The following is a 26,134-nucleotide window of genomic DNA, read 5'->3' on the forward strand; positions in this document are numbered from 1 at the left end:
TAACACTGGGGTGTTTATGCTCACTTTACTCAACAGTCTGATGGAAAATCTCTGTTTACAAGCTCACTACAAGTAATCAGATCCAAAATTACATGCATGCGTAGAGAGTTATTTAGTGTAGACGTTACCATGACAACGAGCATCATGTGAGTCCAGTCAGAGATGAGCAGCAGTGAGCAGTGCTTGTGTTTTTAATTGCTTTAAAATGATGTCAGACTCAGGAAAACGTGCTTCACATGTCCTTATTAAAGAAGGCAGATTGGAAGATGTCGTGTTCTGAGACACATAAGATGGACGTCCGTCCCACCGCCGTCTTTTAAAGATCAAAGCATAAACTTCGTCTCCTCTGCAGACCAGTTTCTGCTCCGCCGTGTTGAGCAGTATAAACTTTCACTATGACGTGATGCACATGCAGAACGGACCTAAACTTCCGATAGGGAATGTAATCAGATACAGGCGGTTACACGGATATTTACAGGATTACCTATGGATTATTTTACAGGATTACCCATCTCATTCAATTGGATAGGAATTGTATAGTTATTTTTCATGACAGTGATGGCTTGCAGTTTTGACCAACTGATGGTCAAACAGTCAGTGCTGGTCAATATTGGCTTGTCAGACTCAGCTCAGTGCTAATGCAGCAAAATGCAACCAGCATTTTCCCATCTGCTTTATGTGGTTTCTCAAATATTCATGACATGGGGGAAGGAAGACAAACATACCGAGTCAAATCTCTCAGATGGTGGTGATATAGCCTGGGCTCACGATGCTTACAAAGCAAATTTCATCATCTTATTGAGTGAGCCTACATGTGTCTTTGGAGCTTTTGTATGTAACACTACTAATGTGCAACAGTAGAAAATCTGAAAACATCTGCTTTCTGGGGGCCTGTTTCACCTTACAATATCTTGTATGTGCCTCTCCACCATGAATGTATTTAAAAAACATTTTATGTTATGTTTATTTTATCACAGATCTGTCATAAATGCCTGACAGCATAATCATAACTGGATGCCGCCAGCCCATGAATGAGCCTTAGTGACTAGGCCTGGGGTCAGCAACACATTTTTACTGCCCTGTTGCGGCTCGACAGCAGAATTAAATTTGTAGATAAAATGAAATAATCCTCCTTTGCAGTAAAATAAAGCTCTGCTTTATTTAATCAGTATAACAATAAATGGTCGTAAACACTGGAGTTAATGTACAACTGCTGATTCACCCTTTAACCTTGAGTGCTGGTCACCATAGCAACACCAACAACAGTCTCACCTAGCTAGTAGCTAGCGAAAACACAAAGAGAAAGATTTAAGACGAACATTGATCATTTGAAGGCGATGCATTTATAATCACTCCAGTGATTATAGTTTCCTGTTCTTCTTGTTCGAATTTTCATATTCCACCTTAAATGGTGCAGCACTTAGCTATATGGTTAGCCTCAGGCATCATTTAAGGTGGAACAGGAAGATTTTAAAAAGAAGCTGGCGAATAAGAAGCTAAAATCAAATGTTAAGAGACACTTTGCAATAAGCTATATTGTTATACTGTTACATATTGTTATATAGTTATTTAAGTTATACCACTGCGGAAATGTTTCTCGCTGGAGATGCGAGAAAAGCAGCTAAAGCTTCCATTCATATTATTTTTAGCGTACATTTAGTGTACATTTTAGCGTACAGCCAAGATGGTGAGACGGTACTTCAGTAAAAAAGACATGAAATGTTGTGGCTCCCAAGGTGGTTAGATTTTTGTTGAAACTTGACAAAAAGTCCCTTCATAGCATTTGCGTTGCCAGCACCTGGGACAGTCCATAGTTTGTGTACTGGCTGTAATTAGTCCTCGTCAGCGAGGGCACACATTCTCAGGAGGAGGAGGTCCATAGCCAGTGAAAGGTTTATCAGTACGGATGGCCGTTGTAACCACTTTTTGCTATTTGAGTGTCAGAATATTTAAATGCACCAGATTTGAATAATGTATTCCCAATAAAAATATATTTAATAATTATGAGTAAACACAGATGCACAAAAACTCTGAAGGTGCTAAGAGGATACACTAACATGAAATCAAGCATGAGATCTCCATGCACTTTTTGTTGTGTAATTAACAGTTTTTTTTCACTTTTTAATGTACATTCAGTTCTAAGTAGCCTTGTAAAACAGTGGTTTATGTCCACTTTTTTCACTCTAGCTCAAACATGGAGATTGGAGCATACATTTTCACTTTGTGTGTTCATTTTTGTACAGCAAGGGTGGGGGGGGGGTATAAACAAAATCATATATTGAAATTTTCACAATCATGATATTTTGACACTCAGACCCAATACACTAGGACACATTTAAAAACTTCCATCAACAACAGTCCATACAATGCATTGCTTCACTAAATACAGTTAAAAAGGACTAATTATGCTCTCTATATAATAAAACATACAGTTTTATTTATAACCATATCTATTGTCATCATGTGTATCGGGACGACAAAATTGATCACAATAATGATAAATTATCATCGTATTTCCCACCTTTTTGTACAGTTTTAAAGACTACTGCCAGCTCCTGCTATAAAGAGCTGTTCCCTTTTGCACAGGTGCATTTAGTATATGTGTGCCAGCCATCAGCTGTAGCCTTTGCGGTGTGTTTACATGCAAATTTCCACAGGAGACGAGAGGCGACGGTGAGCTGACGGAAGGAGATCATCAGTCGGCCTTAGACCGTGCTTGTTCTTCCTTGTCGGGTTGATGCATCTGGGCCCTTAGAGACATTAAATGCTTCAGATGTCTGGTCCCTGTCACCACGTTGTGAACAATTCCGATTCGACAAGTATCTCAAGAATGAAGCACTTCACAGCAAAGCATTCTGAATGGCTTTGTTTACATCCTAACAGCAGAAATCAGAAATTCTCATTTAAAATTCCGTTTTATCATTGATCCTCTATGGCTTCTCACTAATTAGCGTATCCCGATGTAAAGGAGCTGTCGTGAGCTTTAGTTTTAGAGAAAAGGCTCTGAACGCCTCAGCGAGCCCACAGTGCGCAACAGAAACAACTGACTCGGACTCATTGTGGCTCCTCACAGGTAAAAGCCTGGCGCTCTGGTGAAATATGTATCTGTCTTCTATCCGTGCGGTTTAGTGCTGGGATAAAGAGGATATGCAGGGATTTGTTTAAGGATGCTCTCCGTCTCAGTGGCATGTGTCATCCTAAAGCTCCTGTTTATCCCTGTCAGCTGTTCATCAAACGGCCCAGCACCACCACCGCCGCCTCTCCAGGCTGTCTGACCCGCTGCTGCCAGCACAACAGAGCCGTGCTTCATGATTAGGCTGTTAGAGTCGTTACTCGTGCATTTCTTCTCTTCCTAACTCCCTTTCTTTCTTTTTTGTTCCTTTCTAGGTTCCTTTAGTTTCTTTTCATTCGTACGTTTTCTTGGTGTCCTTCCCCTTTTCTTTCTTTCTAGCTCGGTTTCTCTCCTTTATTTATTTTGTGTTTGCTGGCTTGCTTTCTTTTCTTTCTAGCAGGCGTTCCTCCTTTTTCCTTTCCTTGACTCTTTCTTTCCATACTTTACTGCTTTCTTTCTAACTTGTGTTCTTCTCTTACTTCTCATGCATTCTTGCCTTATTTATTTCTAGCTTGTTTACTTTCTTTTTTCCTGCTTTCCTTGGCCTTTCTTTCTTTCTTTCTTTCTTTCTTTCTTTCTTTCTTTCTTTCTTACCTTTCTTACCTTTCTTGCCTTGCCTTGCTTTTTTTTTTAGCTTTCTTTCTTTTTTCATCGTATTAATTCCATTTCTCGCTTTCTTCACTTTTCTTGCTTTCTAGCTTTATTTTTCTGTTATTTTTTTGTTTCTTTTTTTCAATTGCTTTTTAAAGGTCTTGCAACACAAACACAAAATAAAACATTTACAGACAAAGTACTGAAACAACAATTACAAAATACGGCCTTATAATCGTGAATCAATATGCAAATAAAATAACATGAAAGGAAAAATAAATACATAATAATAAAGAAATAAATAAATCAAATAACAAAAAAAAGTTATTTTCTTTCAAGCTTGCCATCTTTCCTTTTACTCTTTCTTTCCTGACTTCCTCTCTTTTCCTTCACTTTCTGTCCTTGCGTTCAATTTTTTTTCTTCCCTTGTTTTCTTTTTGTGCTTGCTTTTTTCTTACTTTCTTTCCAGCTTCGCTTCCTTCCTTGACTTGCTTTCTTTGTCCTTTGCTCTCTGGTTGTCTTTTCTGTCTAACTTTCTTTCTTGCATTTTTCTTTTCTTTCTGGCTTGCTTTACCTCTTTCCTTCACGTTCATTCTCGCATTCTTCTTTTTTCCATATTTTCCTAGCTATTTTCCTTCTTTCTTTCTTGTTTTCTTTTCTTTCCGCCTTATTTTTATGTGCTTGTTTTCTTCTGCATATTCTTTTCTTTGTTTTTTTTTTTTTGCTTTCTACCTTCATTTTTTGTCTTTCCTTACTTTATTTTCTTTCTACCTGCCTTTTCTTGCTTGCTTATTTTCCTTTCTTGCCTTTATCTTGCCCCTTTTCTTATTCATCTCTGTTTCTTGACTCTTCCTTGCTTTCCATTCTGTCCTTCCTCCATGTCTTTCTGTCTCACCCCACCCCACCCCCACCCGTTTGCTGTGGACATGTTGTGTGGGTCGATAGTGCCCCAGTGGCTACTGTGTGTGTGCTGAAGTGTATCGGTCACTGGGCTGGAGTGGCACTACCCAATGAGAGCCAATCCATCGAACTCCTCAGGCAGTGCCGACGATACCCACTGTCCAGTGTTGGTCACTGCTCTGCCGCGTACTCTCCTTCTGTCTCTCTGTGTTTTTCCTCAGGGAGCGAACACCAAACTGCTGAGGCAAACAGCAGCGTTAGATAAATAGCTTAGTTAACACCAGCAGCTTTAAAGCCACCAAGTGTTGCCCTCTACCAAAGACTGTAGTTTTGTGCTGTGTCAGTCAGCTTAGAGAACACAGTGATGTATCTCTGTACGCCAGCTGTCAAAAGTTTAGGGACACCTTATGTTACAAAGTGTGTTTAACCCATTAAGAAGGATGCAAAACTGTTTCTGCTGTTTAATCTGCTTTTCTCTGCTAATCATGTGCTTTCTCTGTGCTGTTGTTACAAAACTGCATTTTTGAAGAAGAACCGCATGTCAGTTGCATTTTACAGGTTAGAGTTCTGTTCTGAATGAGCTCACATGTTTGCTCGGCGTGCAAAATCCTCATGTAGATTGTCATGCCAACAGTAGCTCTTACGGCAGCAGTTTGAAATGAGTTTAATTGTTGTTATAGTGCAGTGGGTAACACCTCTGACTTCTACGCTGTAGCACTCCACACTATACCAATAAGAGTCCTTGGGCAAGCCTCCTAACGCTGCCTTCACCTACCTGTGTAAAATGATTAAGTTGTAAGTTGCTTTCTGACAGTATTGCTGACGGCGTTCAGGCCTTTACACACTGGTCTCGTTTTCTTTGCACAGTTGGTTCAGATGTCAGTAGATTCATTTGATCATGTTTATAAGTGATGATATCTTGCACATCAAGTGTGCTGTTTTGAAGAGAAAAATGTCCCATCATTAAGCAAAACATGCTTATTTTAACAAACATTACCCAAATTAATAGGAACTAGCTATTTAATGTTGACAGGGCCATTGTCTGTGTGTATGTCTTATTAATATACACAGATCAAACATTAAATATCAAACTAAATTTCAGGAGAAATTCCTCAAACTTTTGACAGGTAATGTTGGTGACACTTTATTTTGTGTGGTCTTTCATAGATGAAACAAACACTGAACTGAGTCTCAGCAGCATGTCAAAAAGTTATGAGGGTTAGGATTAGGTTTTGGGTTGAGGTTAGGGTTAGAATTAGGGCCAGGTGAGGGTTAGGATTAGGTTTTGGGTTAAGGTTAGGGTTAGAATTAGGGCCAGGGTGAGGGTTAGGATTAGGTTTTGGGTTGAGGTTAAGGTTAGGGTTAGAATTAGGGCCAGGGTGAGGTTTAGGATTAGGTTTTGGGTTGAGGTTAAGGTTAGGGTTAGAATTAGGGCCAGGGTGAGGGTTAGGATTAGGTTTTGGGTTGAGGTTAAGGTTAGGGTTAGAATTAGGGCCAGGGTGAGGGTTAGGATTAGGTTTTGGGTTGAGGTTAAGGTTAGGGTTAGAATTAGGGCCAGGGTGAGGGTTAGGATTAGGTTTTGGGTTGAGGTTAAGGTTAGGGTTAGAATTAGGGCCAAGGTGAGGGTTAGGATTAGGTTTTGGGTTGAGGTTAAGGTTAGGGTTAGAATTAGGGCCAGGGTGAGGTTTAGGATTAGGTTTTGGGTTGAGGTTAAGGTTAGGGTTAGAATTAGGGCCAGGGTGAGGTTTAGGATTAGGTTTTGGGTTGAGGTTAAGGTTAGGGTTAGAATTAGGGCCAGGGTGAGGGTTAGGATTAGGTTTTGGGTTGAGGTTAAGGTTAGGGTTAGAATTAGGGCCAGGGTGAGGTTTAGGATTAGGTTTTGGGTTGAGGTTAAGGTTAGGGTTAGAATTAGGGCCAGGGTGAGGGTTAGGATTAGGTTTTGGGTTGAGGTTAAGGTTAGGGTTAGAATTAGGGCCAGGGTGAGGGTTAGGATTAGGTTTTGGGTTGAGGTTAAGGTTAGGGTTAGAATTGGGGCCAGGGTGAGGGTTAGGATTAGGTTTTGGGTTGAGGTTAAGGTTAGGGTTAGAATTAGGGCCAGGGTGAGGTTTAGGATTAGGTTTTGGGTTGAGGTTAAGGTTAGGGTTAGAATTAGGGCCAGGGTGAGGGTTAGGATTAGGTTTTGGGTTGAGGTTAAGGTTAGGGTTAGAATTAGGGCCAGGGTGAGGGTTAGGATTAGGTTTTGGGTTGAGGTTAAGGTTAGGGTTAGAATTAGGGCCAGGGTGAGGGTTAGGATTAGGTTTTGGGTTGAGGTTAAGGTTAGGGTTAGAATTAGGGCCAGGGTGAGGTTTAGGATTAGGTTTTGGGTTGAGGTTAAGGTTAGGGTTAGAATTAGGGCCAAGGTGAGGGTTAGGATTAGGTTTTGGGTTGAGGTTAAGGTTAGGGTTAGAATTAGGGCCAAGGTGAGGGTTAGGATTAGGTTTTGGGTTGAGGTTAAGGTTAGGGTTAGAATTAGGGCCAGGGTGAGGGTTAGGATTAGGTTTTGGGTTGAGGTTAAGGTTAGGGTTAGAATTAGGGCCAAGGTGAGGTTTAGGATTAGGTTTTGGGTTGAGGTTAAGGTTAGGGTTAGAATTAGGGCCAAGGTGAGGGTGCTTCACTCATATGTGTTACTGATAATCTGTTAAGAGTTATTAATCAGCTGTAAAGGATGATTTTTAATAGTTACCAATAGTTATTACCCAAAAGTATATCACATATAATTAATTATATTGAAGATTGCACAAACTTTTAAGAATTGACCAGTTAGGGCAAACAAGACGGGACTGAAAGTCATTCTGGGAGAGGAGAAGTGAGGAGAAGTTTGGAGTAGACTTTATGAAGTGAGGAGAGGAGAGCAGAGGCAAAGAGAGAGAGAGGAGGAGCAGAGATGGGACGAGACAGGAGAGAGTATCGGTGGGGCGGGCGGAAGGAGAGAGAGGAGAGGAAAGATAAGAGGAAAGCAGAGAGGTACTGCTCTCGACACAGACAAGGCACGACATGGCTCAGGAAGGAGAGGAGAAAGAGAGAGAGAGAGAGCATCTGAGAGGGATGAAATCGACAAACATCCGAGGCCCCTCGTATCATTTCAGAGATGAATCTAATTTCATTGCAATCAGCTCCTGGGCTTTGCCGCCTGTCTCTCGCATGATCGTCAACGCCAGTCTCCCAGCACGCTCTCCCCTGGGCCCCCGGACGCTTCGCTTTGCGGTTATTAACCTGAACGGTGGGCGCATCTGAGGCCAGGTTAATAAGCTGCTGTCTTCTCCTCACTCTTTGTCGAGAGAACAATGTTGTCAGGCCTCCAGAAATTGCCAATTTACAACAGAGATGGAAATGGAAGGCGAGGCACTCGTCTGTGGAATGCTTTTTATAGCCGGGCGCTCCGGCGGAGCCTCGTTCTCCCCGAGCCTTTTAATGATGGATATGAAATTACAGAGGTGTGAGACAGGGGATGAGACGAGAATGGGAATGGACTGAGTCTACGCTGAGACGCGGCAATGGAGAAGCAATGGAGAGGCAGGCGGAGAGCAGAGGATGTACTGTGCTGTATTTAGACGGAGGTTTTAAATAGGGCAGAGCCAGGGGGCCAATGACCGGTCTAGCTTATGAAATATATAGGGGTGGCCCAGGTTGGGATGAACCAGACCTGAAGAAACATCAAGCTAAAAACAGAACTAAACCTGGCTGAGGTTGTTTTTTCTCCATGTCATTTAGCGTAAAGGCAAGTATACACAAGAGTAAGGGAGGACCAATGACTGGTGTAGCTGGTGTGCTATATAGAGGCTGCACAGGTTAGGGCTAGGGCTGCACAGTATGGATAGAATATGTGATGTCCAATAAAGCTGTTGGATATCACAATGATGATATGAGAAGTGATAAATTATTATTAAATTCATATGCCTCTGACCAGAGGTGCTGCAAGCAAAAAGCAACATTACAAAAAACACCATTCACTGTTGTGCAAAGTAATAATAATATGAAATGCTAATAGTTACTTATTTGTGCACTGAAAGGCTGAACAAGGATGCACAGTGTCACTATGTAAAGCACTGTTTAAACTGCTAATGGCGGCTCCTTGTGGAGAACTTATAGCCTGCAAAATGTGAGTGAGTTTTATAAGGTGCTTCAGCGTTATAACAATTAAGATTCACTGATTACCAGGCAGACATCACAAATTATGATAAAGAATTGTCATTTGGTGAGCATATTGTAACATTGGTTGCTGGCGGTAAAATTAGTGCCTCTGCAATTGAGAATAGCTGTTGACTGGCTTTATAGTTTCCGAAATTTTGGATCTCTGATTGACCATTTCTATGGCCTTCCAATGAAGCCACCAACAGGAGAACAGCATGGGAAGACATACAACTCACACCAAAGAATGTGAATGTTTGAGAAGACTTCAGTAAAGTCTTCAGAGAGAACTGGCTTAAATTACCTGGACGTGAATGAAATTTAATTTGGCATGCACTTTTATCCAGAGAATCATGTTTCAAAGGAAGGGAAATGTAGTGTTAGGAGTCTCACTCCAAGGCTTATATATGCAGCCCAAAATAGCACAGGTATATGCTAAAATGAGTGTTTTCACCAGAGCAGGACACTGAGCCACAAATCTCACATTTACAGGGCAGTAATCTTATTCCCTACTTTGTTTCACTGCTATAAAAAGTGAGGAATCTCAGTTAAAACTCTCTTTAAGTGCTTTCTTTAAAATCTCTATGAATCTGTTCTTGCAACAATGAAAAACTTGGTTCAGCAAGTTATTTGCCCAGTCAGAATGACCACATTATGCATTGTGACGCTTTGTTATCAAGATTGTCATTGATTTATTAGTATGATTTCCAGCACTGTGGTGATGCAAGCATCCGTGACAAGTGGGAGTTGTTGAGGTGAAATTTCAACAGGCTGTCAAAGGGGGTGCCCAAGAACGATAAAGGTAGCGGAACTCAAACTGACCCTAGTGGAATTTGAGCTCTCCACACCAATGCAGACCTCCAAAAAAATGGTGATATTAAACTAAATTATCATACACTCCGATGAAGAGGGCGCTTGTACAGTCTGGGAGCGAAAGGGCAGGGGCTCAAATGAGCCCAGATCATCAGGTTATTGGCCCATGGGCACAAATACTTGGTTGCTTCCAGCATGGTCAGGGGATTTAATAAGATACCATAGGCAGGTTACATCAGGGGGCTCTGCAGCACCATTATGGTAACATGCTAATCGCAGTGTTGGGCATGTCATCACTGCAAGCGCATGTTTTTTCAATCGAGACAAAGCAAGACTGTACACACTAACAAAAACACATGCTAACATAAACCAAACCAATGCAGCATTTCCTATAAATCATGCATCCGTTCTTCACACGCAAAACATTTACCCTAATGAGGATTAAAAGTGAAGTCAGGCCGCTGAAATGAACATAATACTACCAAGAAGAGCATTGTAACTTTTTTTATTTGACTTTGGAAACGGGCGCCCGCAAGTTTGTCAAGGGCCCAATTCCATTTCACCCTTTGCCCCGACCACTTAGCCCTTAACCCTCTGATTTGCATGTTCACTTCTAGGGGTAGAGTGTCCCTATTGTGGTTGAGAGGGAGGGGTAGGGCAAAGTGTCAGGGCTACATGACCCTCCAAACAGAGGTTTTTCAGAGAAAAAAAGAAAAACCAGCAAGATGGTTGAGCAAGAGACCAAAAAAACCCACAAATATGAGTATTTTCTCCATTTAAAATTACAATAAACTGTATTATCTTAGTTTAATGTCACACATTTTTTAAGCCGCTTCTCCCTCAGGGTCGCGGGGGGGTTGTGCTGGAGCCTCTCCCAGCGGTCATCGGGCGGATGTGTGTATGTATGTGTGTATTATCTTAGTTTAATGTTGTTTCAATGTATTATGGTCATTTTCTACATAACAATAACAGTTAATATCATGCGTTTTGGTAGCTAGCGAGCTAACTTTCCTGTTCCACCTTAAATAGCCCATCAGTATTTTAACAGAAATTTGTTCATGCTGCTAAACTTCCCACTTCGAGTCCAGACAACTGTTTAGATTTTGTCGTAATTGTCGTAATTTTTACGTAATTGTCGTAAAATCGGGGCCCCCAAGTGTCTCAGGCCCCTGGGATCTGTCTACGTACAGTGCCTTATGTAATAAAAGAGCTACCTACCTTGTAATGAACAGAAAATTATAAGCATTACTGGCATTATTAGCTTACTTTGTCAGAATAAGGGACAGTGGAAGATGTTGTCATTTTGCTGTATAGTTTGCCAACAGTCAGACAGTCTTTACTGTATAAACTGGCATGTCTCACGTGTGAATCTCTTTTTTTATTAATATTATTTTTCCAATTTTTCGCAATTTAAGCATATCTAATTCACTCATTAGTCATATCCAATTACATATCTTCTCTTACCACAGCAAGCTGGGTGAATGAAGGCTAACACACAGTTCCTCTGAGACATGTGAAGCTGGTCACCTTTTCAAACCACTGCTATGCAACATCACTGGACAACTAAAAACACTTAGAGGAGAACGCTTATTCTGCCAGTTCAGTTACATCAGTTAATACGCCTGCATTGCAAGCATTTCTCTGAGTGATAGGGGTAGAGAGAAGACCCACTATGCTTTCTTCACAGCCATGGATAGTGACAGCATCGCCAAGGATCGAACCTGTGATCTCCTGATGAAAGAGCCCACGCTTAGTTTGTTGTGGGCCATAATTTTAGTGCCACCATCTCGAACAGTGTGACATGCGATAAACTCAAAAAGCCTTACTGCACAGTTTGCAGCGAGTCTAAGTTAGCAGAATGTTGTAGTTGATCAAGATGTCATGAAAGCGATTACACAGATAGATCTGCTGATGGAGATGGATATTTAAGTAGACATCCCAGCGTATTCCGGTAGCGTGACGCATTACGCAAGGATGCAGCTCCATCAACGAGGCTCAGTGAGGATCCTTACTCAATATAACAATAGACTGAGGATCGGCTCACTTTCAAAGACAATGTCCTTTCCAGACGCTCTCTTTTTTAATACCCTGCAGTCTTGCGAGAAATTAATTTGACTCCCCGTGGGTGTGGTGCTCGGTGAAGGATTGAGGAGGGGTAGAGGATGAAGCGCATTGGGTGTGTGCGCGTATGTGTGTAAAACAGGCAGACGGGCAGGAGGCCTCGCCACTGACAAACACTGATAGTCCACAGCCACACACTGATGTATTCATGTGCAGCCACCGCTACTTCAAATAGCTTAATTAAACCTGTGTAGCAGTCCCTCACACATTGTCCCCTTCTATACCAGATAACACTGAGGTTAGCAAACAGGAGGATACACGGTGTTCTCTCTCTCTCCCTTGCTCGCTCTCTTCTGCCGTGGAAAGTGAGAAGACAATGCAGAATTTTCTAGGTGTTTTGAAGCCTCTAGAGAATAGGCTTGCGCTTGAACTCTCTTTGGGACTTCTCTGAGTTTTCCGCAGAACAATAGCATCTTCAAGCTTTGCGCGCAAATGTTTTCCATACCAAGAAGAAGTAAACAGTTTATTTATTACCTTTTTGAAAGTCATCGGCAGGTTTTTTATCTCATAAATAGGGCATTTTGCAACCTGAAGGCAAACAAAACATTAAACCTTTAAGGGAAGAAGAAAGATAAAAATAAATGGAAGAAAAAAACCAACTGTGACCTCACCCGGGTACCACGGGCAATGACAGCTCACTCTTATGGATCTTTATGAGCTGTGTTAGCACTGCATATTCCTGACACACGCTGACAACTCGACACGATTTTTCCAAAGGCCGTGAATATCAGGCTTTCTGTTACGCCATGGATCCAAATGCCACGCTCACTGCTGACTTTTGACCCCACAGTTAGTGATCCAGAAAATGAGCATCAGGAATCCAATCATATCAAGCAGCTTCTGAATGCAATTATTCACCTCTGAATGCTGTGGCCTTTCCGTGGCCTTTGGAAGCCCACCCTGACTGAGTGAGTGCACCGACGTGGCACACTGCGTTTAAACTTGCCTGTGGTCACCTTATTGATTCCTTGGCAGCTTGGCACTCTCTGCTTTCTGGAGATAAGGGACTAGCCTCTTGCCGCCCCTTCCAGACTCACCAACACAAACACCCAATTTCTAATCCACTTGTGGGCTGGTAGCAACAGAGACAGGCCCTTTATTTATGCCCTTTCAGAGCCTCTCTGGGGTTCTTCATCCAGATAAGCTCCGTAGGGACATCAGTTTGCTTGTTTGGAGCCAACCAGAAGAATGCTGGAAGCCCTAAATCTTTTGCTGCCCTAACCTTTTACAATGGCCAGCAAAGGCAACATATGCAGCGGCGCTGATTTATTAAAAAATATACGCATGGCTTCATTTGTATGTATGTATGCTTTGGTTGGGGCCCTTTACCAGCCCCAGATGTACAGTACCAATCAAAAGTGCCAGTTTGGACACACCTATTTATAAAAGAGTTTACTATTTCTCACATTTTATAATAATATTGAAGACATGGAATCTATAAAATAACACCTATGGAATTGCACAGACCAAAAAAAGTAAACAAATCCAAACTGCCTTGCTGTAGCTCTGGGCATTCTTTCTAGCAGTTCCATGAGGAACCACCTGGGATGCTTTTCCAGCATGAATGAGCCCTACATATGCTGAACACTAGGGACCTAAAAATGCATCTGAGGGTAGCAATACAGTTCTTTAGCTTTGGAAACTCCTTTTTTTTCGTTTTCACTTATTTTCCTTTCACCTTTTCCTTTGACCCCTTCCTTATACAAGTGGATTTTCTTATGACCGTTTTGATGGGAAATGAAATCAAACGAAGGGCAGTCTCTGACTTTTCTACAGTACTGTATATGAAAAATGATCCTGAATTGCACAAAAACAATCTAAGCTAATGCAGTCATGCTTACACTTGATATTTAATGATGCTTGTTTACTCACCTGTTGTAATCAAACAGAATGGTTGAGGCATTTACACCTCCTAACCATTAACTTTACTTGCCTGAGAATAAAATTCAAGCATTTTAGGTCAGAATGTGTATAAAAACAGTCAGTCAGGTACACAAACTTTTGACGTGTAGTCTGTTGTTCAGTGCCTGAAGGTGGAGGTGTATTTACACTTAAAGCACACTTCCTCGAGTCCAGCCTTCTATTGCCACCGACTCTATAAGACACCCACACAATGATGAACTCATGTTTTCCATCACTGCTCTTACGTTGACAGCCCAGATCAAATCATGCTGTGTCTATGCTGTAATTACATTACACATGCCAGCAGACCATACATAGTCTCCTTTCTGTGTGTTTGTGTATGTGTGTGTGTGTGTGTGTGTGTGTGTGTGTGTGTGTGTGTGTGTGTCTGTGTCCTAGCACAGGCATGGCACATGCTGTCCCAGCCCCATCGCCATGGTAATGGGATGATTGATTGATGTGCATGATTGATGACATTGAAGTGACAGTGAGTGAGGGAATACACAGAGGGTTATTTGTTATCAGCTGCCATCGCTGTTATCACTTTTATTAGATCACCAGGCAAGGTGAAAAGGTAGATGTGAAGACAGGAGAGATGAGTGGTTGCGTGGGATGACTTCAGTCTCTGTTCAAGTGCATTATGGGATGTTACTCTACATACTTACTATGTCCATTTGTTTGAGTAGACGACTTTTTTTTGCCATTTTTCCACCCCAGAGCTCTCACAAGTATGCACACACATACAACACGATATTCTCTTATCTAGTGTAAGTACTATGAATTAATAATATGTCCCTTAGATATTATGTATAGTATTGTGCAAAAGCCAGAGACCATACTTCATTTATTTAATTTCCAGACCAGACAGTCAGTTATTCAGTACAATTAAACTGAAGACTTCACAGAAATCCCAACAGCTAAATAAAATATAGTAATATAATTTTATTATTTATTGTGTCCACCTTTGCTTTTATTAAGTCTGCAGAGATATTTTTCCTGTAAAGTTCCTCCAAAGTTCAGCCTTAGAAGTTGGTTGCATTCTCTCCTTCTCACAATCCAAGTGATCCAAAAGACATTCAGTTACATTGAGTCTGTTATGTTGGACTCTGAGGTGGTTCTGAGAACAGCTGCAGCTTCTTAGTTTGATTGGCAAATTTTATTCTTTTTAGTCTATTTCCTTTTCTCAGTGCTTTTGACTGCTGTCATATCCTTAACATTCAGTTGTCCTCTCACAGTGGAAGGATGGACAGAAACACCTGTGGATGTTTTCAGATCTGAAATAGCTTGATTTTCTGCTCTCTCTCAAAGATGACGGCTTTAAGTGCTGTTGATCTGATGGGGGCAGTTATTTTCCTTTGACATTCCCATTCTTTATGGGAGTTTAAATATGCAATCTCCTGAAAAATGACTTTTGCACAGTACAACATATTTAAGTACATATATGTAAGAATAATATCGGAAGAAAAACTTGTATCTCCAAAATTGTCATTTTACAGGAGAAGGAAAAAAACTTGCCTTCATTTTTAACGAAAGGCAATGGAACCAGAATTTTTCCCAAGTCTTTTTGGGCCGTCTATTCTTCATGAAATTTACACACAATGTAAAGGCCAGCAGGCATTTTTAAATTATGTCAAAAAATGAAAAACGACACAAATGGAGATACGAGGTTTTCTTCCAACAGCAGCGATATGTTTCTATAGGCATTATATCTACGTATCTACATGCAATAACCCTAAACCTAACACTAATTTTATCTTTAGCCAGTAAGTGACCAATAAGACGTGGTTTTGCTCTCTCCGTTTTAAAAAATGAAACATGGAGATTTTGCAAAAGGTCCAGAACGTTGTGCTTTTCCTGTGCGTTAATCCTGTTTTGCTGTGGACAGTTTCGTCCTGGAAAAGTCTGAAAACAAGCAGACTGTGTTTCGCAGTGACTCACAAACAGATATTCAGACAGATTTGCATTCAGAGCATCTTCTGTCATCTTTTGCTCTTTGTCTGAAGTGGCTTGATCATGTTATTACCGTGTGCCATTCTCCACTATCTCAGCTGCCTGAACTGCATAAACAGCATTTTCACTCATTCATACTGCGAACCACCCACACCGCCGGGGCCGGCCGAGAGTTAGTTAGCATATATTTACAAACCTAAAGGCAAGCGAATACATCATCAACGCAAATGTAAGAAACTGGTGAAGGGTTATATACATTCCCCAAGTTAATGAGAAAGATTTTTAACATTTCTCCATAAATGAATCTGTTCCCATGCATTACCCTCATATGGTATAACTGTAATTGATGGCTAGCTGTATCACATGTACTCCATGGATTCGATCAAATGTACCACTTAGGAATTAAGTCGCTTTATAAATTAGTGCCATAATTACAGCGCTGTGACTGGATGTGTAGTAGTACACGAATTGGTCTACTGCAGGGTTTTATATCTTCTGTATGCAATATGAAAACATACCAAAGCCATTCATAATTCATCACACCCTGCACATAGCCATTAAGAGCTCGAAAATCATATTGTAAATCAAATATGAACCATTGTGTAGATAAGGCCCGAGTAGGTTCCCTGAAGACGCATGTCCCTTTAAGAACACATACGTTTTGCTGGCGCATATTTTTCCACTTTAGTTCGGTACATTAAGTTGCTGAAACAGAAGGGGCCTCCTGTCATCCCCGTCTGATAACGAAGCGCTTTAGCGTTCCTTTCTCCGTCCTGCTCTCCATGTATAAATATGTATAATTCCGATAAGATTAATTGGATCGCCTAAGTACACAGAGGCAGAGCAGAGAGCAGACGGCCTGCTGCTGCCACTGCGAATGTGCTCGGGGCCCGCCTCGCAAGCCCAGCTAAAGTGCTTCTTTTCTTTTTTCTTTTTTTTTTTCTTTCCTGGGAACAAACTGCCTTCAATTAAAAAAGAAAATGGCTTCCCCACAGGTCCGGAGGAAAAGGAGCTGAGCGAATAGCTTTCACACTGTGACGATAAATAGCCCTGTTAAAATATTAAAGCCGCTGCGAACATTCAATACAAAACGCTCACCTCCTTCTTAAATAGGGGGAGAAAAATATATTTCCTCAAATTTCCACGCCTTTCCACACAAACTTTAATCGCTCATTTTGCTGTTTTACTTTTCTTTTTTTCCCTTTTCACGCTTTTTCTGCTTTTCTTTCTCCTTCATGATGGACTGCTAGAAGAAGCAACCCCCGCCCCCAAGTTTTCAAACAGGTCGCAACATTAGCCTAACCGTGGCCCACTGCCAGCACAGCACTGACTCGGGGTGGGCTCGGAGGCTTCCTCCATTTGTTTTGGCAGTCTGAGCAAAAAAAATGTCCTGACGAATTGGTCGACGCCGGTGAAAAATGAGCGGAACCAGTTCAGCCTCCCCTGCCCACCATTCTCTGAGTCCTCAGCCCTGAACGCAGGACAAAACTCTAACTGTAGCCAAACTGTCTCCCTTTCAGGGAGTTTCTGTTTTGGAACTTTTCAGCTGCTTCCTGTCCTTGGTCCGCCTTAAGTTATCATTATGTTGACGTGAAGACTGATTAGGCCAGCCTATTATTCTGTACTATGTAGGTCTGTCACAGTTATTACATAATCGCCTAGTAGCAATTATTTGAGATGTTCTTCATTATTTAAGCTGCCTGCAGCTATTTTCCATAGTCGTTAGGTTCACAGTCATATTACGCTGCATCAGACAAGACGTGATTTGGGTAAATTGAGTTGAGGCAAATAATCATAAATAAAAGAAAGCAGTAAATGCATTTACTGAGACGTCATGGGGCTAAACTGTAAATAAAAAACTACTAACTTTCTGCTCCAATGTTTAGAGGGCAGTGCTAAGTAGTGTTTGTTCAATTTTTAACTCTGTAGCTAATTCTAATGTTTTTAGTCTGCATGCTGGCAGAATAAGTGTTTTCACTCTTGCAGCATAGCTTTGTTTAACTACAGATAATACTGTGTAAGTGCACTGAGTCGACACTACGACCAGCGGTAGCTGTTAAGTAAGCATATCTAGCAAGTAAGATGGGCAGTCAGCCAATTTAGGGTTGATTTGTAATAGCTGCAAACAATGATCAATAGACAATTTATTAGTTAATCACAATAAAAGTAATTATTTATATAGCAACTATTTGCCAGCAAAAATTTCTTGGTTGTGAGAGCCCTAATACTGTCCCGATCAAATTTTTTGTCCTCCAATCAGATTCAAGTACTTCGATACTGACGATCAATATCCCCGGTATTGATCTGATCCTTGTGTTTTCATAGATGGTATAGCCACATAATTTAGGTAAGATATGCTAGTCTGTTCTTGGTTTCCCAAAGGCATCACAGCACACAGAGGATTCCTAAATGGTAAAGTGAACATCATAGTGAACACTTTCTCTATCAGTTAAGATGATCTTAACCTCTTAAAATCCCAGGCTTGTTACATACTAAGGCTTATTACTCAGTAACTACAGGGATTTCAATGCAAACTGCCTGGGCTATTCTTAGGTTATAGGCTCTGACCGTTCAAGGAGTTAAAAAAAACTGGACCCTGTTCATGTAAATTACAGTGAAATCTCTTCATTTGTAGCATGTGCAAAATGTGACGTTCTGGACTAATATTACTAATGATGTTTTTTTTGTTTTGTGTTTTTTTTGCTTATATTTTTAAGGACCAAAATATAGTTTCATATTGGCTTTAATGTCAAACTTGATCAACCTCCCCTCCAAAAAAATTTGCCTGCTTTTGAATTTGAAACACACCTCGCTTTTTTCAGGTTGTGAATAGTGACTGTTTACATCATCTCTACAACATTGGCATAAGTAAAAATGAAACGAAGGATCAGATCTGGAAACTTCACTCTACTTTCGACCCAGTTTTATCTTTTCACCTCTTGATAATCACTAGTTAGTTTGTGTAAACTAACTAGTTACTAACTTGTAAACTAACTAATTATTAGCTTGTTTTTGTTTGCTTTTGTCCTTCCAAAATGGTCCATGCCTATAAAACCTCTTATCTCCAAAATTGTACAAGTTAAACATTTTTATTTAATGTAGTTCATGTAACATTTTATTCCAACCAATTTGGACCATTTCTGATGGCACATTCCTCATTAGGGTAAACATCAGCCAGCATTTCCACAATTATATAAAAAATATATATATATAAACACTAAAACTAGAGGGAAGATTTTGTCTGCGAACAGCAGTAGATTTGTTGCCATGCTGTTTTGTCTCTTTTGTAGTTCTGTAGCTGAGCTTGAGTTATAGTTCTTTGCTTAAACTTCCGAGTTTCTCTGGTTCCTCACCTGCCTCATTTTGGACTACTTATTTTAGATTTGCCTGTAATATGCTGTCTGCCTATTTCCTTACACCTGCCATGGACTGTGACAATGAGCTGAAGAATTGTTTCAATAACTTGCGTGTATGTCCTACTGCTTCAGGTTCCCTCCGTTACACCAAGCAACTCCAGTTAAACCAGCTCTCTGACCGTTTCGCTCTGTGTCAAAACACAGAAAGTGGCTTGAGCTGAGAAGAATGCTATAAAATGGTAAAATGGTGAAGGAGAGAGCAAGCAATAAACTCCCAATACAAATGGGAATTGATGTAGCAGATAAAGAGGCCCAATGGAGATATTAATGCTTGTAATACGGAGGAGTGGAGAATAGTCCATCATTCCTGCTTATGCCACTCCTTCCCTGATAAACAGTTATGAGAGAGATGTGCCGTAAGTTCGCAGTAACTGCTCAGAGGGACTGTGAATGAGGTTTTAAAATGCCTTTCGCAGATTGAGCGGTTATTTCAGTAAAGAAAGATATCAACCTTTAATGATTGCTTATCTCTATAAACTTCACAATGTCATAGCACTAGGAGGCAGATGCACAGTGTTGTGTGTGAAAGAATGGCTTTTGCGCTTTAGGTTCTCCACTCTTAAAACCAAGTGATTTTCCGTGGTTGATGGGAGTTTTTGGTCTTTTGGATTCTGGTACTGAGTTTATAGGTTTATATTGAAATGGTACAGGGACAAGTTAGTTTTTAAAAGTTTCTCTCTGTACATGAAGTGGCGTGTGTGTTAACCTTTAGAAGTCGAGAGTTGTTATTGTCGTTTTCGTTGTACTATTCTTAATTACCTCATTGCATATCTAATTAAATAGTAATTCACATAATGGATTATGTTTACAATCCATATTGGCAGGTTAAGATGTGCACTTCTGACTTTTTTTTCTTTAATATATGGCAAAGTCAACTTTTTTAAATCCGAATCATAATAAATAAAAAACTCTTTTACTTGCCAACACAAATGTGATAGAGATTGAAGTTTAAAATAAATCAACAGATGTTCAGTTAGCCATGGAGAAGGAAAAAAATAATGGCACAAAAGAACAAATACCGTGGTTGGGATAGTGTAGTGGTTAACACCTTTGCCTTCTGCGGTGTAGACTGGGGTTCAATCCCCGACCAGGGCAAGCACCCTACACTATATCAATAAGGGTCCTTGGGCAAGACTCCTAACACCACCTTGGCCTACCTGTTTAAAATGATCAAATTGTAAGTTGCTCTGGATAAGAGCGTCAGCAAAATGCCGTAAATGTAAATACAACATCTTTTGATTGATATTTTGGCTGCCAGCATTGCTTTTTAGGGGACAGCATTGGTATTGTGCAAAAATATAGCAGCATACATAAGAATGTGCTTTAAAGCATGTTTTATTATTCAAGAAAGCTGAGGGAAATCGGTGGGTTTGTGTATTGGATTAATTAGATCAGCAAATGAGCTAACACTAGAGCTAACTGTAACACTGGATACCAGTGAGTACTAGTCATCTGTTCATCAAGGTACAAACAATATAAATGTACCTTCAAAGGATCTACAGTTGTTTTAAGGTCTGATTGTGAACCTTAAATCAGTTTTTCCAGGTGAAAAGTTGGTATTTGTGTCTTTTCATAACCAAATATTTTAAAACAGAGCAGTAGAATAAAAGCCTGGAGGCGAGGCGGGGGGTGTGGAGTCAGTCCAGCTTAGAAAAGATCATTTCAGTGGACTATGGTTCAGTTATGTTCCCTGATGAAATGTACAGAGATGTACAGTGTTCCCTTCCCGAAAATCTGCGAAGTAGGGACGCTATATTTATTAAGTATTTATACACTATTTAAAGGCTTTATAAACCATCCCCCACACTTTTACGCTACATAAACCTTTCCCATTCCATTAATAACCATTCCCACACTCTTCTGTGCATGCATTGTACCTTTACACTTACTGTGTGTTGTTTACAATCTCATGTAGGCATGTAGCGTCTCAGGCGGGCGATGCTGCTTCTCGCTATATACTGTAAATCGCAATATTTTGTGATTTATAACATTCCTTTATTGTTAGAATTAATATTTTTAATATATTTTTATACATTTTGGGATTTTTTAATGTAAAAATTAATCAAATATATATATTTTCCACAGATTGAGTTCCGCGGAAAACCCGCGAAGTAGCGAAAATCCGCAATATATTTTTTCCATTAATATTTTTTGAAAACCCGCGATGCACAGTGAAGATGATACAGTGAAGGAACACTGTACTCTTGAGGGTGCCACCTCAGGGACAAGAGCAACAGTTTACCACCTTTATTTCTGAGAGTGTAGTTTACGATTTTCTGTGTCTTTCTGTGATGGAATGCAATGCCTGACCAGCAGTTTCAGTATCTGAATACTGGCACCTCGAATGGTTAATGGTCAATGCTTAAGAACTGAAGCACATCTCTGTTTTCAGTGAGGTGTGAGTTATCATTTGTATCTTTTGTTTTTTGTCATTGCTGGCAGATAAACTGGTTAGGGACAATGAAGTGAGCTGTTTGAAATGCATGGAAATGCAATGCTATGTGTTAATCCTGAGATGACGCTAAGAGGTCTGCTAGAAGGTCTTACATAGTAGTGGGCAATGTAAAGGGGTTTGTGGGGAGTGGGGTGGGGGGCACTGTCATGCTAAATAAATTTTATTTTATTGTACACTCTCAGAATAAAATATACTAAACTGTCACTGGGGCAGTGCCCCTCTCGTCACTGGGCTGGTCCCCTCAAGGGTGCATCTCAGTACCTTTAGTCAGGGAACATAACTGAACCATAAGCCACTAATATCAATAAAGGATTCTAATTCTGATTCTGATAATATGATATGTATACTTATGATATGTACTGACTCCACACCCCCTGCCTTGCCCCCAGGCTTTTATTTTACTGTTCTGTTTTAAAACATTTGGTTATGAAAAGGTACAAATACAGACTTTTCACCTGGAAAAACTGATTTAAGGTGCACAACCAGACCTTAAAACCACTGTAGAACCTTTGAGGGAACATTTACACTATTTGTAGCTTGATGAACGAAAAACGCACCGGCACAGAACCTTCATTTCGAACAGTGTATATTGTGTGCTGTCAAATCTGCGACAATCAGTGTTGTAGTAGTTTGTGTGCTTAAAATACATCGTTCTCTCTTTCCAGGCCACAGAATGGGTCTATGATCCTGTACAACAGGAAGAAGGTGAAGTACAGGAAAGATGGCTACTGCTGGAAGAAGAGAAAAGACGGCAAGACCACGCGGGAGGATCACATGAAGCTGAAAGTACAGGGAGTTGAGGTAAGCGAGAGAACGAAGAAGGGACTCCTCTCCACCTGCAGCACAGTGCCATCAACATGCTCTTCACACACACACACTGAGACACCGGAGCAGATGTAGTTTGCATTCATCCTTTCTAAGAAACAGGACTGACTTCAGCTCAGTCTGAAGACTAGTATAGTATAGAGAATAGTATAGAATGTGTGACACCCTCACATCCACTCACACACTTCCTGTGGCGCTCTGGCTGTACAGCTGTACATAAAGCAATGGATTTATTACAGCATTAGGTTGGTGACAAATCAAGCTTACAGTTCTCCCATTACCCCAAATATATTTGATGAGGAAAGACATGTTTGGTGTATAAAGTGCTGTGATTTTGTACTGGAGCTATGAGGCTATTATAGCTAACAAATAATGGTACATAGAATTACAGCTCAGGAATTAGGAATTTAATAAAGGGCTTAGACAAAAAGGGATGGTCAAAAACAGTCCAAGTCAGCAAAACAGCAAAAGGAACAAATAATAAGGGAGCATACCAAAAGACGAAGTCGAGATAAACCAGGCAAAGATCGAAAACCAAATAAACAGAGAGACAAAGTGGGAGAAGCAAAACACAGTTGAAAACAGGCAAAGGTCAATACACAGAAATACTATCAGACATGGAACGCTTCGTAATGTTAGAGAGCTCGTCAAAACTTGGCAAAGAACTGAACAAACAGGTGAGTATATATAAGCTGAAACACAGGTGACAATACTTAATAATCAGGAGACTGAGAGCGAGTGCAGGTCATGTGACTCATGTGAGAGTCAGTGGTATTCTGGGTAATGGAGTCCTGGTCGGCTTGGGAGCCGAAGGGAAGCATGACAATGTAATTATTATTGTTGGTCCAATAGGAATTAAGGCTGATAATTGCAACTGATAAATTGGCCAATAATGTAAAAATAGGACAAAAAATCTAACAGAAATATACTAACAAGAGGCCTTGGGCTAGACTCCTAAAGCTTCATTAACCTAGCATTTTAAATCACTACATCAGGGGTTCTTAACTTTTTCACAGTGGGGCGCTTTTTGTATTAAGAGGTTTTTGTAACCACCTCTTTCTCAAATGTGCCCCCCTCCCCACACACAACAATTTACACATAAAAATACAGAAGAATAATTAAATAGTAAGTCTATTTATTTACTGAGCCTACGTTCTTTAGCTACACCAGACACCACAAATCTTTATCCTGGAGCTGAGCTCAACTGGCCAGTTGAGACAACCCCCACCCCATCCCCCCTTAGTAATGAGCTCACCCGGCAGAAATTTATAGTCAATATTAATTAGCCTGTCAATGACCTGTAGATGGAGCCATTCAGCAGGTCTTGTATGCACTCATCAAAACTATTTTCTCTGTTTCTGATAAGCTATATGTCTTGTAGCACCACCTCGCAACCTTCCTGGAACCCAAGGTCTGGACCCCTAGGTTAGAAACCCCCGGACTCTGTAAAAGAGATTTGCTGTTGTCATCAGAAAACCATGTATCTTATTTTTTGGCATTTTTTTTAGTTTTTGACATAATTTGAAAATGCATGTCGCCCTTTACATTGTGTGTCAGTTTCACAAAGAATGGATGAAACAAAACGGCCCATAATGACTTGGAACAATGTCTGGTTCCATTGACTTACATTAAAAGTACAGTGTGTTCTTTCCTTCTCTTATAAAGTTACCATTTTGGAGACACGAGGTTTTCTTCCGACAGCACTGATTTGCTAAATAGCTAAATGTCTACAGTAATTATCACATCTAATGTAGTTCAGTTCCTCAAATATCCGTCTTTACATTTTAGCCTTTCTATATTTACTGCGCCTTCCTATATGAACTATAGTGTAAACTTATTTCAGAATGCCAAAAGCCTAAAATGATCACTTAATGCTAAAACTAACAGCCACAATAAGTTGTTGACAGTGATGGCACCACGTTTCCGATATCTGTACCAATATTGAAACTTAGGTTTATACAGTCTTTTTTTATTTTATAGATCTAGCAGCAGCAGACTGTCATGCTCAAAATGCTCAAATATAAATATAAAACACTCCACAGGAAGAAATACTCATCTAACAGCTTAACACCCCAAATGTGAAAGTCTGATATTACTGGATAGACTTGTTACAGAAGTAGATTAGGTTACCTTTTTCTATCTGATGCTCGATCCAGCATTTTCCGCTGGTATCAGCCTGATACTTCGTATTAGATCTGTGCCGTCTCTAGTTGTTTATTATCAGGTATTGTTATCAGCCTGGATATTCTGTATCGGTTCATCCCTGTCTAATATATAAGCTCAGACAAACCCCTTTAAATGAAGACTGGTAATAAAGCGTAGCCCCAGTGCCCATGTTCCTGCTCACTGGCTCTAATGGAGATAAATGCCAGGACATTGCTGCTTTAATACCATGATAGAGCAGACACTGAGCGACAGCTCTGCTATACTGCTCAGACACTGTCCAACACTTACAGCTCCTCGCCCTCAGTGCCACTGGTTCTGGCCCAACACAGTTTAATTTCTACTGCCATTTGCTGAGACTGAAAAAAGAAAAAGAATCCGTGCCCAGTGTAATGTTACCGCCCGGAGGCTTCTCTCATCACTTTAGTCCATCCAACCTGCTACACAAAAACTCCTGTCCCAACACGGCGCACAAGCACACACACACGCGCACTTCAGCACCACTACCGTTTTCCTTTTACTTAACTAAATGCACTGTGGCTAGCAAGTTGGTTAACTTATTGCTCACTGGCTGGCTAATATGGTATATAATTACAATTATAATGTATGTAAAGCTCTAAATCGAATGTAAGTATTGCAGTGTCACATTGCCCAAACATTTCAATGCTAATGATAAATCATTATTCAAAGTAATTTTCAGGCTGGGCTTAGTCTTAATCTGAGCTTGGTAAATCAGCCCCCGATATCGCTCAAAACAAATGATTGAAGTATTCATTTTGTAACTACCAAGACTATCAAAACACTACTGAAATTTTATCAAATAGTTTAATAGTGTTCATTGTGGGCACAACTCAAAAACACTAGCCAGTACGTGGCCAGCAAACACAGCTTTGAGCAGTTGTGCTCACATAAAATCATGTTTTTATCAAAACACAAAGTTTCTTAATTGCAGACAAATTTTTAATGTTCCACACTGATTTTCAGGCTTTTGGACTCCTTTACTTCAAATCAGTGGGATCTCACTGCTCACCTTGTGTCTATAAGGGACAGAGATGCATTCTTACTTCGGGCTGTAAAATGCAGGGGTGTGGCTAAAATAAGGCTCTGCCTGCAGACTTACATTTTTTGTGTTTCTGTAGTACCATGAAAACATGGGACAGCAGTGTTTTAGATAAAAAATGTAACTCATGATAAATCTAAATCTTTTTCTAACATTTGGGAGCAATGAGGAGGCGGATACATGTGCGAAGACAAGCAAGATTTATTATGGGCAAGTCCATACTCAGGGTCAAGACGGTCCAGGGTCAGGTAGTCAACACAAAGAGATTGGGGTACAGACATGATACAGAAACACAGAACAAACACAACAGAAGCTGGAAGAAAACAATCACCAAAAAACATGAGAATACAATACATCAAACAATACCAAACACTACCATACCAAACAAAAACCTGCAAGGGACTACGGAAAACTCAGGGCTTCAAATACAGCGGGCAAACAAGACACAGGTGGTAAACACAGGTGAAAACAACCATGGCCAGGGTCTGGAAACAAGGGGACAGGACAGGGAAGAATCAAAACAAAGAAAGCACATGGACGAGTAATCAAAAGCACATGGAAGACTGGGAGGGGCCAATCGTGACACGTTTGACTTTAAAAGGAATCAAAAAGATCTTGAAAAAACTGAAACACATAGCAATGTAAAAAGTGCTATTTTC

General features: G+C 40.4%; 1 protein-coding gene across 10 annotated transcripts in view; it reads left to right on the forward strand.

Moving 5' to 3' along the window:
* Window positions 1–26,134, forward strand: part of LOC108441428 (calmodulin-binding transcription activator 1-like) — a 435,952-nt gene that overhangs the window by 247,234 nt on the left and 162,584 nt on the right. For all 10 annotated transcript variants that reach the window (XM_037532064.1, XM_037532059.1, XM_037532066.1 and 7 more), the window contains one exon: window positions 22,093–22,228. In XM_037532064.1, coding sequence (XP_037387961.1) covers window positions 22,093–22,228 — 136 coding nt within the window. The remainder of the gene's footprint in view (window positions 1–22,092; window positions 22,229–26,134) is intronic.

The sequence above is a fragment of the Pygocentrus nattereri genome, chromosome 21 (assembly GCF_015220715.1).
Source record: "Pygocentrus nattereri isolate fPygNat1 chromosome 21, fPygNat1.pri, whole genome shotgun sequence".
Taxonomy (NCBI): domain Eukaryota; kingdom Metazoa; phylum Chordata; class Actinopteri; order Characiformes; family Serrasalmidae; genus Pygocentrus; species Pygocentrus nattereri.